The sequence below is a fragment of the Xenopus tropicalis genome, chromosome 2, assembly GCF_000004195.4.
Source record: "Xenopus tropicalis strain Nigerian chromosome 2, UCB_Xtro_10.0, whole genome shotgun sequence".
Classification (NCBI taxonomy): domain Eukaryota; kingdom Metazoa; phylum Chordata; class Amphibia; order Anura; family Pipidae; genus Xenopus; species Xenopus tropicalis.
Window position 1 is genome coordinate 55026815 of NC_030678.2, and position 19501 is coordinate 55046315.

At 39.5% G+C, this 19501-nt stretch overlaps 1 protein-coding gene across 3 annotated transcripts; it reads left to right on the plus strand.

Annotated features, from left to right (window-relative positions):
• Positions 1-5453: 5453 nt before the first annotated feature.
• tmem183a (transmembrane protein 183A) lies at positions 5454-18738 on the plus strand. Of its 3 annotated transcripts, none has more exons than NM_001005072.1 (8): positions 5530-5737; positions 7618-7707; positions 11489-11644; positions 14212-14374; positions 14825-15005; positions 16006-16086; positions 17960-18115; positions 18201-18591. In NM_001005072.1, the coding sequence occupies exons 1-8, from the start codon at positions 5674-5676 to the stop codon at positions 18384-18386; spliced, it is 1077 nt and encodes a 358-aa protein (NP_001005072.1). In that variant the 5' UTR covers positions 5530-5673; the 3' UTR covers positions 18387-18591. The 3 variants fall into 3 exon arrangements, with proteins under 3 accessions (XP_012815574.1, NP_001005072.1, XP_012815569.1); XM_012960115.3 differs by lacking the exon at positions 5530-5737 and adding an exon at positions 5788-5903 and having other exon boundaries at positions 18201-18738; XM_012960120.3 differs by lacking the exon at positions 11489-11644 and having other exon boundaries at positions 5454-5737; positions 18201-18738.
• The last annotated feature ends 763 nt before the right edge of the window (positions 18739-19501 follow it).

A 19501-nucleotide genomic window follows, 5' to 3' on the forward strand; every position in this document is an offset into this window, starting at 1 on the left:
GTCAAGAACAGAAACATGAAGCATTACAGAAATGCTACTGTTATGGTCATTGATGTCAACAATAAACTAACTGTAGTTATGCAGTGACACCTACAGGAACAAAATCCAACTACAACTAGAAAGGGAAGTTTGAGAACAATATTCGGGCCCATTCATTAAACCTTGATTTTTGGGTGGTTAAAATCACTATTGGAAAAAATTCTGAGTAACAATTATAATGTTCGAAGATGTCGCGAAAATTCTTTTCGTATGAAAATATTGTGGCTGCGTTCCAAAAGTCACAAAATTTTCAGATCCGAACCCTTGAATGAATTCCAAAATGGTCGTAGTCGTTGCGAAAAACACAACATTTTCATGGAAGTTAACGAAAACCACAAAAAAGTCATACTATTTTAACGATATTATCATGGTCATTACGAAAAGTTCTAAAAATTTGAAAAAACAATTTTTTCTGAAAAAAAAAATCATGGTTTCATGAATGGGCCCCTATCTGAACGAAAATCACGAAAAAGTTGTGGAATTTTAACGATTGGACCCCTTCATGCTGGTTTGAAAAATGTGAAGTCACTGAATGAAATCTGATCTGTTGTTGGCTCTGCCCACTTTTTCTAAACTTGGACCACTGTCCACACTGTAAAACCACTGTGCAAAGTATGGGGACAGGGTCGGACTGGCCCGCCGGGACACCGGGAAAAATCCCGGTGGGCCCCGGCCCTAGTGAGCCCCAGCGGCCCAGTCCGACCCTTGCCAGCGCTCCCCCTACTGACTGTTCCTCCCCGACCTGTTCAATTTATACGTGCTCGGGGAGGATGTCAGGCGGGGGCCCTGCGGGGGGGTTAGGGGGGCCCCTGGGGGGGTTAGGGGACGCGGCTGGGGCACCTGCAGGGCCCCTGGGGCGGGAGCCCCGGTGGGCCCTGCACCCCCCAGTCCGACCCTGTATGGGGACCCTGGTTTTAATAGTGTCTGAATGCAGCAATTTCCCCACTGAAAGTCAATGAGTGACATCTGATGGGCGGTTGGTGGCTCCACCCACTTTTCTAACCTGAAACTGCAGTTACCCAGTGACAAACAAAGCAAAGTTTAGGGACCCTAGGATTAATAGTTAAAGAACAGCAGCAGTTTAAATTTAAACAATAATAAGTCAATAGGTAAATTGTGATTGGTGGGTGGGTTTTTCTAACCTTTGTTTCAAAGTTGCCAGTGACAAACAGTGGGCACCCTGGCATAAATAGTATGAGAATGGCAGCATTTTAAATTTAAACCAAGAAAATTCAATGGATGAAATCTGATTGGCTGTTAGTGGCCCAACCCACTTTTTCTATTTTTGAACTGCAGTCCCCCAGTGACCAACTTTGCAAAGTTTGGGGACTCAGGTATAAAAAATGACAGCATTTTACACTTCCCCATTGAAAGTAAATAGGTGAAATGTGATTGGCTGTTGGTGGCTCCGCTCACTTTTTCTAACTTTGAACCACAAATACCCAGTGGTTAACTTTGGAAAGTTTAACAACTTAAATAATGGCATCAGTTTAAATATAAACCAATGAAATTTAATGGGTGAAAATGGATTGGCTGTTGGTGGCTCTGCCTACTTTTTCTAACCCTGAATACGTGGTCAGCCAGTGACTGACTGTGCAAAGTTTGAGTGAGAAAGGCAGCATTTTAAATTTAAACCAAAAACATTCAATAGGTGAAGTCTGATTGGCTGTTGGTGGCTTCACCCACTTAAAACCTAAAAATGCAGTCCCCTAGTGACCCTGGTGTTACTGTGAGAATGGCAGCAGGTGACTTTCCCCATTGAAAATCAATAGGTAAAATCTGATTGGCTGTTGTTGGCCCCGCCCACTTTTCTAAACTTGGAATGTAGTCACTCACTGACAAACTGGGCAAAGTTTGGGGACCCTGACATTAAACTTGTGAGAATGGCAATGATGAAAGTAATGTGATTGGCTTAAGGCAGCCCCGCCCAATTTCTCTAACCTTGAGTACTTAGTCATCCAGTGACTGACTGTGTAAAGTTTGGGAACCCTGGCATCAAACCAATAAAATTCAATAGGTGAAATCTGTTTGTGGCTCCACCCACTTTAACTGCAGTCCCCTAGTGACCAACTGAGAAAAGTTTTGGGACTCTGGTGTTAATACGAGAATGGCAGCAGGTTGAAAGTGCAAAAAAACAGGCCATGTTGCAGCCATTAGGCTATTATTTACCTTAAATTAGCTCTTATTAGAAATCAGCAAAAAAAAGTATTCTTGGCTGCATCAAGAATTCAGGTTGCAGGTGAACAAGGATAGGAGGGCTAAATAGCTAAAGGTGTGTATTAAAAAAACATATAGTGGAAGACTACAGTCTTAATTTTCTATGTTTTTTTTTTAATTACTTAGCTTTTAGTTCTGCAGTATTCCAATTTAAAATTTCAGCAGCTATCTGGTTTCTAAGATCCAATTTACCCCAACAACTAGGAAGTATTTTGAGACTGATGAATAGTAGAGGGTATCAGGGCTGGAACTAGGGGTAGGCAGGGTAGGCAGGGTAGGCACTTGCCTAGGGAGCAATCACTGGGGGGCGCACAAAGAAATAATTTTTTTTTTGTTTTTTAGTTTAGTGGGTTCACTTATTCTTTAAAAGTACAATGGATATTAAGAAAGGTCTCTCCTGCCTGCCTGGTGAATGTTCGTTTGCGCTCCCCCTTCCCCCTGCTGCTGGCCTGTACCTTAATGCTGTAGAAATCAGACACTAGAGGGATGCTGGCACAGGTTCAGGGGGCAAGGGCCACCTGGTTAATTAAGTGCCTTCACTAATGCTGGATGCTGGCACAGGTTCAGGGAGGCATGGGGTCCTGGTTAATTAAGTGGCTGCACGGATGCTGGTACAGGTTCAATGGGGCAAGGGGGACCTGGTTAATTATGTGGCTGGCTGCACTGATGCTGGCACAGGAAGGAAGCGATCAGGAAGTGGGGGCTAAATATATTACGTGGCAGAACTGGATGGTGGCACAGATTAAGAGGGCAATAAGAAGGGGTACTAAATATTTTAGGTCGAAGCAATGGATGCTGGCAGGGCAATCTGGCAAGGGGAGGGCATTTTTTTTTTTTTTTAAATAATCAAGGCAATGCATCATCAGGAAAACTATATCCACCAACATGAAAAAATGAAGAAAAGGGGACTCAAAAAACCACGAGGTCACCATAAAGAATAAATGATTGTCATTTTTATTTAGGCCTAATCCTGACCTTGGTAAGTTATTCACCTCCGGCTGTGACATGCAATTAAAAAAAACCCACAAACTACAGGCTCCTATAAGTGGGTGATGGTGCTCCTCTTTGTCCTTATCCAGAAGTGACATGTTCCTGCTCCCACTGACCTCCTGATTTTGCTGCACCTCTTTTACCGCCCTCTGTGACCTACCTGCTTTCTAACCGTCAACACTCCTCCCCCCATGTCCAGGACTAGAGGTAGGGAGCTCTCTTCCTGTTCTTATTTATCTGTATTATTCTCCATCAACCCAACTCTCCTTTATTTCAGAAATCTCTATTTGTCTCTCTACCTCGTGTCCCTCGCTTTTTCTTTTTCCCTCCTATTTCTTTCATCCCCCTATTATTTTTTATTTCTTCAGGGTTTTTTTTTTTTATTCTCCTACTATTCTGCCCCATGCTCTCCCATCTAGCTTTCACTTCCTCAACCTGCTCAGCTTCCTTTAGGAGCCCAATAGCCACAGCCATGATAGGATTATAGGTGGGTTTTTACATACTTGGCCATATTGTACTGGTAGCCCTGCAAAACAATATATTGAACTATCCAGTAGATCTTTGTGGTATAGAGATCTATAATGCTGCTTGTGTTTCTGATGATAGGGGTACTTTACGCTGGAAACCATGGTATGATTGGACAGGGACATCATCTTCAGAATTCTTCCAGTAGCCTAGGATAAGAAATTAAAATGTAATAACATTATTATCCTACATGTCTGGAGTACATATGTACATCTTGCTCTTGCAGGTTTGGGATAAGATTAAAAATAGGCCCTAAGTACACCAAACCCCCCACAGGCCAAATAAATAGTGACTGTCTGTGGCATATTATATTACAGCCCCTCTGGCATTTGCCAGAATCTACAGATCGCCAATCCAGGCTCAGCTCTAAGTTTAAGGTGTATTTAGGGTTGGAACTAGGGGTAGGAAGAAGATCCATGTGCCTATGATGCAACGGGGGGCACTACCTCTTCTTCCTACCCCTAGTTTGGTTCATGCCTGGAAGGGAAAGATGGTGCTTGAATGACCTGCAGTGGGTAAGAGAAGAAAGTACCCCTTTAAACGAGATTTCTAGTTGGAAAGTGTGCCAAGGTATTTGGCTCTAACCATTCCTGCTGCTCATTACCTGGGGGGAGAGGGGGACGGGGTGTGGCGCTGAAAGCAGGGGGCTTTGCCTTGGGTGCTACTGCAGCTTGGGCCAGCACTGGAGGGTATTAACAGAGAGAGAATAAAAATTGTAGCCTCGCATAAGTTTATTGGTTGTCATGGTCAGTGACCCCCATTTAAAAGCCGAAAAGAGGCAGAAATATTTTAAGTAAAAAAAAAAAATTAAAAATGTAGACCAAGTTGCTTAGTATAGAACATTCCATAAAACACTAAAAGTTAACTTAAAGGTTAACTACTCCTTTAAGGGGATGGATGTGCATTTTTTAAAGTTCAGCAGCCACTGGCCGTCCTGCTCGTGTTTGGTTTATTGGAAGCCCCTCTGATGCTTAACTGTTTGACAGGCGACAAGGGTGTTTATCTCTCACACATCTACATATCTGTCCTATATTTGTTCTAGTTTTATCATTTAATTCTAAGAACCTATTTATGTATTTTTAAAAATAACTACATTCCATTTAACAAAATGACTCACTTCAATGTGCAATTCATGGGTTGGTAAGAGTTGAGCGCCACTGACAAACTCCTGTCCAGCTTTTTAATCCCCAAGGCAAGGAAATGATCAAAACCAAACCCCTATATATCTTTGGGGTATTTCACAAGCTCATTGGAAAATACTGTAATGTTTTATAATGCAACAAAGCCCCAGAACTTCCCACTGTAACTGGCCTAATGCATTGCCCTGGTTTTAGGATGTCTAATATATGTATAGGCTTATTTTTGACAGCAACATGCAGTACAAGGTAAATATTAGTTATTTTCCAACACAAACGCCAAATCATGCGCCTGCCTGTGGCAACTGGTTTACAGCACATTTATAAACCCTATGGGGCACTTTCCACAAAACTCTGGTAAAAAGTTGCTGCCAGGAAACGAATTAAAACACGTCTCAATAGCTACAGCGTTATTAACATTAATAAGCCCAAATAATTCCATACCCCAGGCATAATTATTACATTGTGATTGTTATATGGTACGTCTAATTACGCGCTATAACAACCCTCACACAACGTGACCCTAAACACGCAGTACAGCCGAGCTGCGCGGCTTTATCTCAGGTGGGAGGGGCTTGCGCTTTAGTTGACACGTCATTACGCGTCTGCAAGGAGCGTCATGTTTCCATGATGGCTGCAGATCCAGGTTGGATTCAGTTGAATTTTATTCTAGTTTTCTCTTCGCTGTGTGGGGTGTAGCCATGAGCACGACTGGCTTCCATTTGGTTAGAATCCACTTCATCTCCGACCCGCCTTTGCCCCCAGCATGCCTAAGAAAGGGAACAGAAAACGGCTGAGGTTCAAGGGAGACGACGTGAGCTCTCATAGAGGTGAGAGGGTGTTTGAAACTTGTGAAAAGTCTGACATTAGGGAGAGAGCCCAACCATATATGTAGCAGCAACTACAGGGTCAGGAATACTCATTCTGCAGCCCTTTAGCAGCTGTCAAACTACAACTCCCACTTCCCGTTTCTCCTTGACAGAATGAATGTTGCAGGTAAGTATGGAATTCTTTAAAATACTTTTTATTTCTGTTTTAGCCAGATATTGCATTACATCAGATGACTCCAGACTTCCAGAAAATGTCAGCAGCTTTTTAGATAGTCTTTTTTTAATCCAGTAATGATGTTGTTTCTCTGGGTTTGTACAGGGGGTGGTTAAAAGGCTTCTGGCTCTGTGGGTCAAAAGAGGTGGCTTTGAATGAAAAGTAACTGAGTGTCACTCTGATCAGGTTCTGATGCACTTCATTGTGTACTGTAATTGTCTTTACATTCTTCAGAATTGGTGTTGCCATAGATAGGGATAGGGAACAGATTACCTCTATTTTGAGCCGTTATGTGTTTTTTCTTACATAAATATATGATTTATGCTATGGGCAGGGATGGTTAAAAACCCACAATTATGGATATTTTAAGTTTGTGATATATTACAAGCTTGCTACAGGGTTTGATAGTAACCCTGCACATTGTGCAAATTAAAGGTTAAGGGTATATAAGGGAAGTGACACGAGCACACCACACCTCCTCTGATGAAGCGCCATACAGCGCAAAACGCGAGTGGGTAGTATGAGGCACTGGGATGCACCTGTCGTTTTTGGTATAGTATGATTTATATGTTAGTTTTTGTTGTATTTATTTGAGCCAATAAATGTTGTGGTTTTTATTCCATTGAAATTTTTGCTGTTTATTCATATGATAATTCGGGACCTATCGGTGGGATATTACCTGTTGATTCCCTTCTTAAGCCAATTTAATTAATTCAATATAGGGAACAGATGCAAGCACCAAAACAAATATAACATAACTAAACTGTACATTCCTTTTGACTTGTTTATGAGTCCTCTGCATCAAGGTCAGCCATTACCTGTGCAGTTTTGCCTTTTTGTTTTTGTCACAATTGCCTGTATGTGTGCTGTCTCCTGCTTATGTCCACTTTTAACTAGACACCTGCAGCAACACTCCTCATCCTTAAAGGAGACATATATAACAATTAAGACTGTACCGGTGAATTATACTCTTTTAGATATAGAAGGATTGTGCTTAAAAAAGTTTCAGACTGATTTATTGAAAAATGCCACCAAAACCCCAATAGTCCTACCCATCTGTTCCACTTCCTGCTAGCTGAATTCTCTGAATAGGAACCAATCAGCAGCTAGGCTGACCTGATAGGGAACTGAAGCCTGTCTTTGCTTGTGTGACTGCAGGGCTGTGATTGGCTCTCCCCCTCCTGCTGTGCGTCTTGCAGGGACTGTTAGGACACACCCACCAACACTGACAGAGAACTGATAGGATCTATACAGATAGGATTAATTTTTAGCACAAAGGGAAAGCAGCACCATATATTATTCATAATTGCCTACAAAGTTAGGGGTTTTCCCATTTATCCAATATGTTTCTTTTAACTTGCCTCTGCAACAGGATATAAAGCTTTATAGTCTCTTGTCAAAACCCCCCCTTTCATCCTTCTGAAGAGGGCAGCTGCCCCTCTGCAGTAGATCTCATGCATATACTATAAAGCTGTGTAAAGACAGAGCCACACATGACATTGTCACTTGTGAAATCAATCATAATTGTAAAGCAGTGTAATAATTGTATGCACATCTGTAGCATAAATGTAAAAAGTTTGTAAAATTTGAGAGAGCTTTTCAAATGCATCAGAATTTCTTGTTTAAATGTTATAATTTCTTTGGGTAATTGTTTCTGTTTTTACAGTTACTGTGGCAGACTGTGCAAATTCTGATCCAGCTGTTGTGAAGTCTGGAAGAATCAGAAAGTCTGTAGCTAATGCAATTCAGAAAGAAGGTAAGAAGCTGACCATTTAGTGCATGATATACCTATGTCATCAGATCACACATATGCGTGTTCTTCAGTTGATCAAGAAATGGCAGTCTGCATTTGCCTTTTGTTTCATTAATCACAGCCCTCAGTAGTGGAATTATGAACTTTGTGCAATTTGGCAGTCCATATATGGCAAAATGTACTTGATTCATTTTAAACAACATAAAAAAACACTTCTTATCACATCAAATCTGTTTCCCCCATTGGATGTGGGGACAGAGTCCACGCTCTGATTGGACGAGTATTTATTCTTTAAAGTCCCCTTCATGAGCATTTATGCCCCCACACTGGGAGGGAGCTTTTGGTGTGGGTGGCCATGTTGGGGCACACACATACATGAAATGAGCAAGTGCTCCCACTCAATCAGTATGAGCATGCATGTGATGTATTGGGTGGTTGTGTCAACCAGATTTGTTGGGTAAGGGTGAAGACACACAGCTACTTTTTGTGGCTACTAAAATAGACAATGCTGATCATTTACTGATAACTGTGTCTATGTTGTTTTAGAAGAGGCAATTCTCAGTATTGTCTATGGCAAGGTATTTTCTGGAGTTTAGTAGCCATGAAAAAGTTGCTGCTACTAGTAGCTCAGTGTGTCTTCACCATTATTCTAATTTTTTTTTTTAGCAGGCTTGAAGATGATTTGGAGCAGGCCTCAGTAGGAATATAACTATTTAAAAACATTATTCCAAAAGTCTTGTCATTGCTAGGATCAGTGATTAGGAGATGTGCATTTCAAAAGGACAATGAAAAGCAGTTTCACAGAAGGAGCCAAGTTTGTAGGAACTGAGGAAGTGATTTTTGTCACTAAACTCTGACCCTGGTACTGACTCCAGGTACTTTTTCTTCCCAACACCACCTTGTGACCACTCCTGATAGTGTTGCATGAAAACAACCCTTGGAGCGGTGAAAGTTGGATCTCGGCTGTAACATTGTTGCATTAACATGGAGGTCTACCTGTCACCACCCCATGTGCTTTGAAATTATCAGAAATGGTGACACTTGACCACCAACTTGAATTTGACCCTCATTGGTTTTCACTGGATGACAGCAGCAGACAAAACCCCACATGTGCTATAGCCCTTAAAGGACAAGGCAACTCAAAATATAATTTTTTGCCTAATAAAAGAAACCAAAATTCTAAGCAGCTTTGCAATATACATTTATTACAAGTTTGTAATGGTTTTTGAGTTATTTGTATTTATAATTGCTATTAGAAGCAGTGCTTGCCTGTCTTTTTCTATTCTCTGCCCTGGGGGCTCAGACTGTTGAAACATTGTAACACAAGGCAGCAGACTGACAGACCTGTATTGCTGGAGAAGCAAGACCTTTGCAACATTTTTTCAAATGTAACAACCAGGAGTTCAGCAAATGCTGCTTTCAATAGCAATTACATTTACAAATAGCGTCTAAAGCGCTACAAATTTTTAATTATTTCATATTGGAAAGTTGCTTAGAATTATGTTTTCTTTCATTATGCAAAACATTATTTTTGGGGTTGACATGCCCTTTAAAGAACATGTCAACCAAAAATAATTTTTTTTGCTTAATAGAAAAAAACCTAATTCTAAGCAACTTTTAGTGCTTTAAAGGAGAAGGAAAAGATAAGTCACTTGAGGGTGCCAAAATGTTAGGCACCCCCAAGTGACTTTAATCGCTTACCTTTTACCCCGGGCTGGTGCCCCTGTTAGGGGAAAACCGCAGCCCGGGATAGTTGCGTGGTCTCCTCTTCCTTCTTGGTGCGCTATAATTGTTACAAATAACTTAAAACAATTACACATTTGTAATGAATGTATATTGCAAAGTTTTTCAAAATTAGCTTTTCCTTTTATTAGGCAAAAATTATTTTTTGGGTTGATATGTCCTTTAAAAGATCAGTAACACAAAAAATTAAACCGTGTTGTCCTGCCTTGTTAAACCTGGTGTGTTTGATTCAGAAACAGTACTATTGTTTGTATACATGAACTGCTGTGTAGCCATGGGGAAATTCAGTCAGAAGGAGGAGAAATGGGACAGGTTAGATATTAGGAAGCTCTTTATAATACAGTGGGTTTAGATTCCTGACTAAACACATTGTATTCTTCACAGCATATCTGTTCTATAATGTGTACCATTTATCTCTACCCTGATGACTACACAGCAGCTTATATATTTAGACTATAGTGGTGTTTCAGAAGCAAATACACCAGTTTTACTTTTGCAGGATAACAGTACACTTTTTGGTGCTGTGCCTTTTAGGGCTCTGGCACACGGGGAAATTAGTCGTCCGCGACAAAACTCCATGTTCGCGGGCGACTAATCTCCCCGAGTTGTCAGGACCCGCCATCCCACCGGCGACTTACATGTTCGCCGGTGGGATGGCGGGTCATTGCAACTCGGGGAGATTAGTCGTCCGTGACAAGGGAGATTTGTCGCGGGCGACTAATCTCCCCGTGTGCCAGAGCCCTTAAGTAAATGAAAGGCAGCAAGGGCAGTTTTGTCCACTTATCTGCTAAAATGCAAGACAGTTGCGACAGCACATGCTATTATCCCACAGTATAACAACTGTAGCAGCATAAACCATGGAGCTCCTATCAGTTTAGGCAGCTCTTTAAATAAACTTAATTTGAATGGCACATAGTCAATTGACTATCTGTCATGGGCTATAAAGGCCTAAAAGCTATGCATGGTTTATACAGTGACCTGCTCACTCTATACTGCCTTTTTGCAGTCCACTTTCCCACCCAGGGCTAATTGATCATTTGCATATCAGAATTATATTTGAATTATGCCAGTCTCATTCGGAAGAGCCAGTGTACAATGTTTCTTTCTAAAAACTGTGTTGTCCGTCATCTTCCTGCCTGCTCACATAATGCTATTGGCCTAGCATGTGTCGCTATATTGTTTAGTGTGGGGTCACTATAATTCGCTTTAAAGGGGATGTCCTACCTGCATGGTATCTCAAACAAGCAGAAAATTAGAAAAAACACACAATGAGAATAGATTAAAGTTGGCAATTCACAGGCAGATTTAATCTTCCGATTCAGCCCATTCAGACTGACTTGGCAGCTCATTGATGCAATATTTCTGTGATGACCTGCATTCCCATCATGTGGGCCAAAGGTTTAGATCAGTCCAATATTGCCAAACTCAAGATAGGCATATTGGGGAAAGATACCCTTGTTGGGGACCTCATAGTGTGTGTTTTGGTGACTTTACAAAAGAACTACTTTCCCAAATACATTGCTGTAAAGAAAATTGATTGTTTGCATAATATTTATAATTAAAGTTGCAACTTACCCTAGGATTCCTCTGCGCTATCCCTTCTGGAGAAGGGGGTCTCTGGCACCCCCCTCCACTGTGTAAATGATCAGCATCTTCTGTTACGGATTGCACGGCTCTATGCACTACTGCGCACACTTGGCCCCTATGCCTTGCCCCCAGCCAGTCAGACCTCTGCTGCGCAAGTGAAGGACCAAAGCCCATGCATGTAAAGTAGCGAATAGAGCCATGCACTCCTTTACAGAAGATTATCCACTGCTGATCTCTGTATCTGTGCGCCAACTTTAACTATTGATATTATGATTATTGATTTATTGTTCTACAGAAATATATTTGGGAAATCAGTTTTTTGCAAGGTCCTACCACTTTTATTAAAGGGGATGTTCACCATAAAGTAAAGCAATTCCTGCTGCTATAATATAATTAATTAAATGGAGATGGTTCATTAGCATCTACTTTAATATTCAATGATCCTTAATTTTAGTAAAGGCACTTTGTGGTTTGGAGGCCTCCTCTGTTGCCACTGAAGATGGACACTCCATTTTGTCAGAAAATGAGCAACACTCTTGTGATGAATTTAGTGCTATTGAAAATCTCAGAGAATTATCATCTAAAAAAAAGAAAAGTAAAAGACACAGAGGTAAGCCTTGCTGTCATTATTTAAAGGGGAAATATTACTCTTTAGGTTATTCTCCTCTGCAGACATTGGTTTGCCCTTTCAACTAAAAAAGGTCTTTCATATTAGATTCAGGATTCGCATCGGGATTCACACAGGATTCTGCCTTTTCTGGCAGGATTTGGATTCGGCCAAAGCCATGGTCCTGGCCAAACCAAATCCTTAAAATCATGTGACTTTTCGCCACATAAACGCGGAAGTTAAACATTGGGCCGAATCCCAAAATTTTGGATTTGGTGCATCTCTAGATTATTCAAAAGGTAAAATTAATGTCTTTGTCACCTTACCTGAAATACTACCTACTGACCAATTTTATTGGCAAAAACACTAGGGATGCACCAAATCCCGGCTTTTTTTTAAGGATTCAGTTTCGGCAGAACCGAATCCTAATTAGCATAGGTTAAGTAGAATTCGGAAAGGGTTAAATGGGCAGTGAAAAATTTTTTCCGCCATGCGCGTACCCCTTTCGATCCCATATGCTAATTAGGATTCGGTTCGGGCCGAATCCTTCTGGGTGGGTTTGGGGGTTTGGCTGAACCCAAAAAAGTGGCTGCAGGTAAGCAGTTAATATTTGTAATACAATTAATTCTGCAAAGCAGTTTGCAGAATTAAGGGATGATTTGTTTAATTTAGGGAAATATTATTTTTGAAAGGACAGTTATCATAGGAAAATTGTTTCTCCCACTGGAAGTGCGGGCTAATAGAGCCTGCACTACTGTTGATGGAAACAATACTATTTTGCACAAAAAATGCTTGTAGGGAGTGTTATGCTGCCCACACTGGGAGGGAGCTTCCACTGCAGGCAGCCTTGTTTGGTGATATGCATGCACATAATGAGTGAGTTTCTTGAATGATTGTACACATGCATTCAGAACATGGGTGCCTGCACCAGAAGCTTCCTTTCAAGTGTGAGCAACTTAGTGCTTGCTACAAGCATTTTTTGAGCAAAATAGTATTTTTTTCCCCAACTGGAGAATGGGCTGTATTAACTATAGTGGGGAAACAGTTTTCTTATGATGGGTGCCGGATTAACATATTGCAACATCCCATTGTGACAAAAGTAAAACTAAACCCTTGTGTCCATTCTCAGGCTAGCATTGGATATTAAACTGATGAGCATTGTACTACATGGCAGGTCAGGCAGTTTTAGTGAACATTTCCTAAAGAAGAACTAAACTCTAAAAATGAATATGGCTAAAAATGCCACATTTTATAAAATGAATTTACTGCACCAGTCTGAAGGTTCAGCATCTCTATAGCAGCAATGATCCAGGCCTTCAAAGTTGTCACAGGAGCTCCCCATCTTGGATTCTGTTAGAAGTGTCAGTGACACTCACATGCTCAGTGTGCTCTGAGCAGGTGTTGAGAAGCTAAGCTTAGGGGTCGTCTCCAAATATCAAGCAGAAAATGAGGTTGATCTGTAATATAAGCTGATGCTACATGGCCGATTATTACATCTTATTGCACTGGTGTCAGAGCTGCCATGTATGGATAATCAATATAATTTACTAATCAGCTTTATATTGTGACATTTATATTCTGTAAATACAGTATATTGTGAGTTGGTCCCTAAGCTCAGTAAGTGACAGCAGCACAGAACGTGTGCTGTGAATCGGCAGAAAAGAACATGGGGAGCTACTGTGGGAGATATTTGGGGGAACAAATCTTCCTTTCTAAAGGCCCATGGTTGCCTTGGGGCAGAACCCCAAAGCATAATGTATATTTCTGCCCTACTTCTTTAGTTAAGCTTTATTTTTTAAACATCACAAGGACTTGGATATGTCCCTTGCCATGTTCATATTGGGTAACTTCTTTAATGTTCTTGGAAACATCTGAGAAATACTTGTGGGCAGTTCACCAAAGGGGAACCTCCTAGCTCTGCTTATTTGTATAGGATTTTTAGGGGTATATTCAAATGGTGAATATAGCATTAGCTCTTTCATGATACTTGAACAAGAAATGCTTGATAATGTCATTACTGGTGCTTTTTAGCCAAAAACACATGCTAGAACATTTTTGGGCTAAAAAGCAATAGTAAAGCTCTCAGTCTTTTCCCATTCACATAAATGGTAGCCATCAAGGTGGTTTTGCCCTGGCTTAAAAAGTAGGCCTAAAGAAAAATGTAAAATATATTAGGTGATTTAAAAGAAGCAGAAAACTGAAACACTGAGCATACATAATGGTACTCGCACAACTTCAGTATAGGTTCATTATACAACTTTGTAAAGTTATGGGACCTATTATCCAGAATGCTCGGGACCCGGGGTATTCCGGATAAGGGATCTTTCCGTAATTTGGATCTCCATAACTTAAGTCTGCTAAAAATAATTTAAATATTGAATTAACCCAATTATTTTCTTATAATGGAGTCTATGCAAGACGGCCTTTCCGTAATTCGGAACTTTCCTGTACCTGTACTGTATTTTCTAATACACACTTGGGATAAGGCAAATATATTCTAGTGCCCATCCATTCTAACACCTGTGCTTCTTTCCTTTTCCCTTTTTTTTTTGTTTTGTTTTTTTGTTTAGAAAATAATGCAGTCGCAGAAACTGGGGCCAACTATCCGATTGATATCTGGCTTTTGCTAGCCTCTTACATTCGGCCTGAAGATGTTATGAATTTTGCCCTAATTTGCAAGAATGCTTGGATCGTTACATGCACAGCTGCTTTTTGGATAAGATTGTATAAAAGGTGTGAAAAGTAAACTTTTATGCCATTTTTAAGTTTTTTTATTTTAAATTTAATTGTACTTTATGGTAAAATATATTTTAGTAGCAACATTTAAAGGGAAAAATGGTGCTTTGTCACCTGAAATTGCTTAAAATACTACCTATGACCCATTTTGCCAGCAAACACATCTTCATGTAAAACTGGAAGATGCTGTTCTACCAGCCATTTATAATGCCTCTAAAGCATAAAGTGTAAAGCAAACATTTAACATATTATCCCTACAAAAAGCAAAAGGATAAAAAAACGACAGGGAGACATTCTGAAAGTTTATCTGTACAAATCTGTAGTACAGAGATACATTATAAGAGGATCAGAAACTGTCCCATTTAATATATATGTGTGTGTGTATTTTTTTTATTTAAGAACATACATGTTTGTGATCTTATTTGAGTATGTCCTTTTGTCTTTTAGATATTATAAAATGAATGTCTACCTTCCAGTACGTTTACTTCCAGAGTGTATGTACAAGCTGCATTGTCTGCGCGCATGTGTAATCCGTTCCTTGTACCACATGTATGAGCCATTTTGTTCTCTGGTGGCTAAAAGTCCTCCAATTCCTGAACTTACCCCCGATACCTTGGCTAATTCGAAAGTAAGTAATAAAAATTTCTCTTCCTCCCCTGTTTTTTATAATACTTATAGCTACATTTCTGATCGGTTTTGAAATAAACTCTTGTTTTCTGTATGTGTTGTATGTTTTCTTTTTTGTGCAATGTTACCCATGATATCACATTTGTAACAAATGGAAACCGTTCTTCTCCTTCTGTCTCCAACTTTCGCCATCCTGTTTGAAAACATCTGTTCTACTCCTAATGTAACTTGAATGAGTCAAGCCCCTTTCACACTGTCACATCCCTGTATCTAAATATTGTCATCTCCATGCTTTTTGAATTTTCTGCTTGCCCTATTCACACATTTATGTTCACTTCCGCCCCACTGTTCACTATTTTGTATCATAATTATTTCCTATTTCCCTCTGTTATGTGCTTGTGTGTGATTTGTGCCCTTTGTATGCAATTATGAATAAAGCAATATCATAAAGCCTTACTAATGCCTAGATAAAATAAAGGAATACTGTCATAGGAAAAAGTGTGTTTTTAAAACGCATCAGTTTATATATAAAGTATATTTAATTTTTAAATTTCACATGGGGCTAGCCATATTCTCCATTTTCCAGGGTGCCACAGCCTTATGACCTGTGCTCTAATAAACTTCAGTCACAATTTACTGCTGAGCTGTAAGTTGGAGTGATATCACCCACCCCCCCCCTCCTCCAAGCAGCCGATCAGCAGAACAATGGGAAGGTAGCAACATAGCAGCTCCCAGTAGGTATCAGAATAGCACTCCAATAGTAAGAAATCCAAGTTTGGTTTGGGGCTCCAGTTACATTGAGTTGGAGAAACAATAGGTTATCTGAAAGTAGTGCTGGCTCCTTCTGAAAGCCTGCCTAAACAGTGTAATTTAGAAATAAAAAGTACACCATAAACTTTGACAGAATCCCTTTTAAATAAAGCACTTCACTACTTCTGAATATTGGACTACTTTACTTTGGACCATGGATGGATTTTAATATGAGAATTACTCTTTTACAGTGTTTACTTTTTTGGTACAAAAAAGCTGGAGGAAATCGATCTGAAAATATGTGGGAATTCAATTTTAAATTTAAGAAACAGGTATTTGTTAAACAGATTTATTAAGCCATTTGAAGTTATGCAAAATAACAATTAAGATACATTTTATATAACAGTTATTGGTGAAGTTCATGTAATATACAGTGGTTCTCAAAAGTTTGTGAACCCTTTTCTATATTTTTATATGAATGTGATCTTAAACATCATCTGATTTTTAAACAAGTCCTAAAAGTAAATGAAGAAAACTAGTTAAACTAATGAAACAAAAAATATTGTATTTGGTCATGTATTTATTGAAAAAACATTATCCAATAACATATCTGTGTATGGCAAAAGTGAGAGCATAGATCCTGCAAAGCTTTATCACACATACCACACATTTTCAGGTCTTGTATCATGGCCCAAACAAAGGAGGTGTCTGAGGACCTCGGAAAAAGAGTTGTTGATGCCCATAAAGCTGCAAAAGGTTACAAGACTATCTCTAAAGAATCTGGACTCCACCAATCAATCAGACAGATTGTGTACAAATGGAGGAAATTCAAGACCATTGTTAGCGAAGTGGTCTGCGAGGCGTCTAATAGTCAGAGAGGTTTCAAAGGAACCCAGGGTAACTTCTAAGCAACTGAAGGCCTGTCTCACATTGGATATTGTTAATGTTCATTCATCCACCATCTAATGACCAGAATACTGGAAGAATGTTTTGTGGACGGATGAAGCCAAAATAGAAGTTTTTGGAATAAATGAGGAACATTGGAGAAAACACTACATTCCAACAGAAGAACCATTATCCTGTCTGTGAAACATGGTGGGAGTGTCCATGTTTGGGCCAGTTTTGCAGCATCTGGGCCTGGGTGGGCTGCCATCATTGATGGAACAGTAAAATTTGAACTATACCAGAGAATTCTAAAGGAAAATTACAAGATCTGTCCATGAACTGAATCGGGTAATGCAGCAAGACAACAATCCTAATTATAGAATAAAGTGAATGTTCTGGAATGGCCAAGTCAAAGTCCTGACCTTTGTATGGAGGAATGAGCTAAAATTCCTCCAAGTTGATGTGCAACACGGATCAACAGTGACCGCAAACGTTGCAGTTATTGCTGTACAAGGGGGTCACACCAAATGCTAAGAGCACGATTCACTTACTCTTGCCACACGCAGATGTGTTATAGGATCATTTTTTTCCCAATAATTACTTGACCAAATATAATATTTGTTTCATTAGGTTTTCTTCGTCTACTTTTAGGACTTGTTTAAAAAGGGTTCACAAATTTTCAAGCACCACTGTATATTAGAAATGATGATCAAAGGTGTGATCATTATCTGTAAATGTATTGGCCTCGTAACGCATCTGAGGCAAATATGTAGAAATTTTGCTCCTGTATCTGTTACCCAACTTGTTAACTGAGTGTTTCATTCATTTGTACTTTTATTTACTGTTGGGCAGCATTCTGCTATGTAATGTTTACATTGGAGTTTTTGCTCCAAAAAAAATATATCAAAGGGCTAGGAATTATCAATTTGGAATCTGTAAACTACCTGCTTGTTTGTTGCTAGACCAGCAGCAAACTTTGCACCATAGGTTTTTATGTTGGCCCCTTGCATTCCTTTTAGGAGACTGCTTTGATTGTGTGTTTGTACTTCTCCCGAGAGATTGCATTATTTAAACTAGACTTGCAATTCCTGCTGCTTTCTGGAGCTAGGATATCAAATATATAATTTTTTGTGCCCTCCGGGGTCAGTGACACTTTCAAACTGAGAGAATTTGCAGGCTGTAGCTAGGCCGTTAAATGTTTTACATCATGTTATAAAGTACATCATCAGGTTATAAAGTACAAGGCTCAGTAGTTTTTAAAACAGTTTTTAAAACTATGATCATTCAAAAATGCACTATTTTTTTTTTTTTCTTTCTTAGCACCCAAAGCTGAAGAACCACTCTCTTAAAGAGCTGCAGCCACCTTCAAAATACAAGGAAGTCCACTTTAATCCAGATAATGACTGCTATCTTCTTCAGGTGTCCACTCTAAACTTTATTTTCATACCTATAGTCATGGGTATGACGCTTGCTTATGTGAGTATGTTTAATCTAGCTGGGCACTTTACAGACCAATACTGATCTATAATCAGTATCTATAATAATAATGTTTCTTTTGCAGTTCACAATAAATGTCAGTACTGATATGAGGCACCACAGGGTGAGATTAGTCTTTCAAGATTCTCCAGTGTGGAATGGAAAAAAGCCTCGTGGTGATCAAGGAGTGCAAATTGTTCTGGATCCTGTGCACACTGTCCATCTCCTGGATTGGTGGCATCCAAAATATCCCTTCTCATCCAGGGCTTAGAATCTAATCAGAGAAGTCATTGCTGTGTGCAGTTTCAACCAAAGAAAATCCATTATATCCGTACAGAGCCAAACAACTGTGACACTTTCAGTGCCAAAGAGCAAACAGCCACTGCTTTTCATCTCCACATGACTTCAGGTGCACCTCCTTTGGTGTGATCAGTGTTCAAAATGTTTATACATAGGAAATAAACAAAATGCACCTATTAACGTATTATGCCCTAGAGATTTGATTTTTGAAGAGTTACTGATTCTAGTGACATTTAGTAACATTGTATAAACATTTTTTTTCAGAGAGTCCTTCAAAATGAAGGTAAAGTGTTTTAATAAAAATGCTAAAACATTTGTGTGCAGGAAGCCTAGACCTGGATTATTAACCGTTGCCTCTTGTATAATATGGATAAATATATAGTTACATTAAATGGGATCTTCCATTGGCAGCTCATAATTACAGGTGTAGTGTTGAAAGAGAGTGGATAAGCTATTTGGAAAGGTATTTGTGCAGAACAGTAGTTTAGCAGGTTTGAATTGGCCTCTTTTAGCTTTCTGTAAATGAGCTGTGGCACATTTAGTCTCTGCAGCACTAGACATGACACTACTGAGTTATGTGCTAGCGGCAGTTCATATAAAGGGTGGCCCAGAAACATCTGTAGGGTTTATACTCGGCTTGATGACATCTTCCCACTGATTCATCACAAGGTTTGCTTTCAAGGTGCACTTATAATTACGAGCTGCCAAGGGAAGAGACTCTCTTTAATGATTTATTTTAATTATCAGATCCTTTGGAGAATAATTTATCTTTGTATAATTTAAAACATATATAAGAAATTGATTTCTTTCCAGTCCCTTACACTATTTAGTGTCCAGTCACCTGGATGCTATCCTGCATGTTGTGCAGTTTATTATGATGCTTCAGAACATTTTTGCAGTTGATAGACCAGTGTCACATGTGTCCCTGGCTCTTAAGTTTTCTTTGGAAAATATCCAGTACAATTATTACATTCAAAATGAAAACCTGAATGAAGAATTGCTGCGTTAAAGAATATAATAATGCCAAGGCATAAACCACTTTCACATCACAGATTGGCTCTACGTATATTAAAAATTATCATTGTT

Excerpts from the sequence above, each read along its gene's own strand:
- tmem183a (NM_001005072.1), top strand. The coding sequence starts at position 5,674 with ATGCCTAAGAAAGGGAACAGAAAACGGCTGAGGTTCAAGGGAGACGAC. Across the intron at positions 5,738-7,617 it reads CGACGTGAGCTCTCATAGAG|TTACTGTGGCAGACTGTGCA; the intron begins GTGAGAGGGTGT and ends CTGTTTTTACAG. Across the intron at positions 11,645-14,211 it reads GAAAAGTAAAAGACACAGAG|AAAATAATGCAGTCGCAGAA; the intron begins GTAAGCCTTGCT and ends TTTTTTGTTTAG.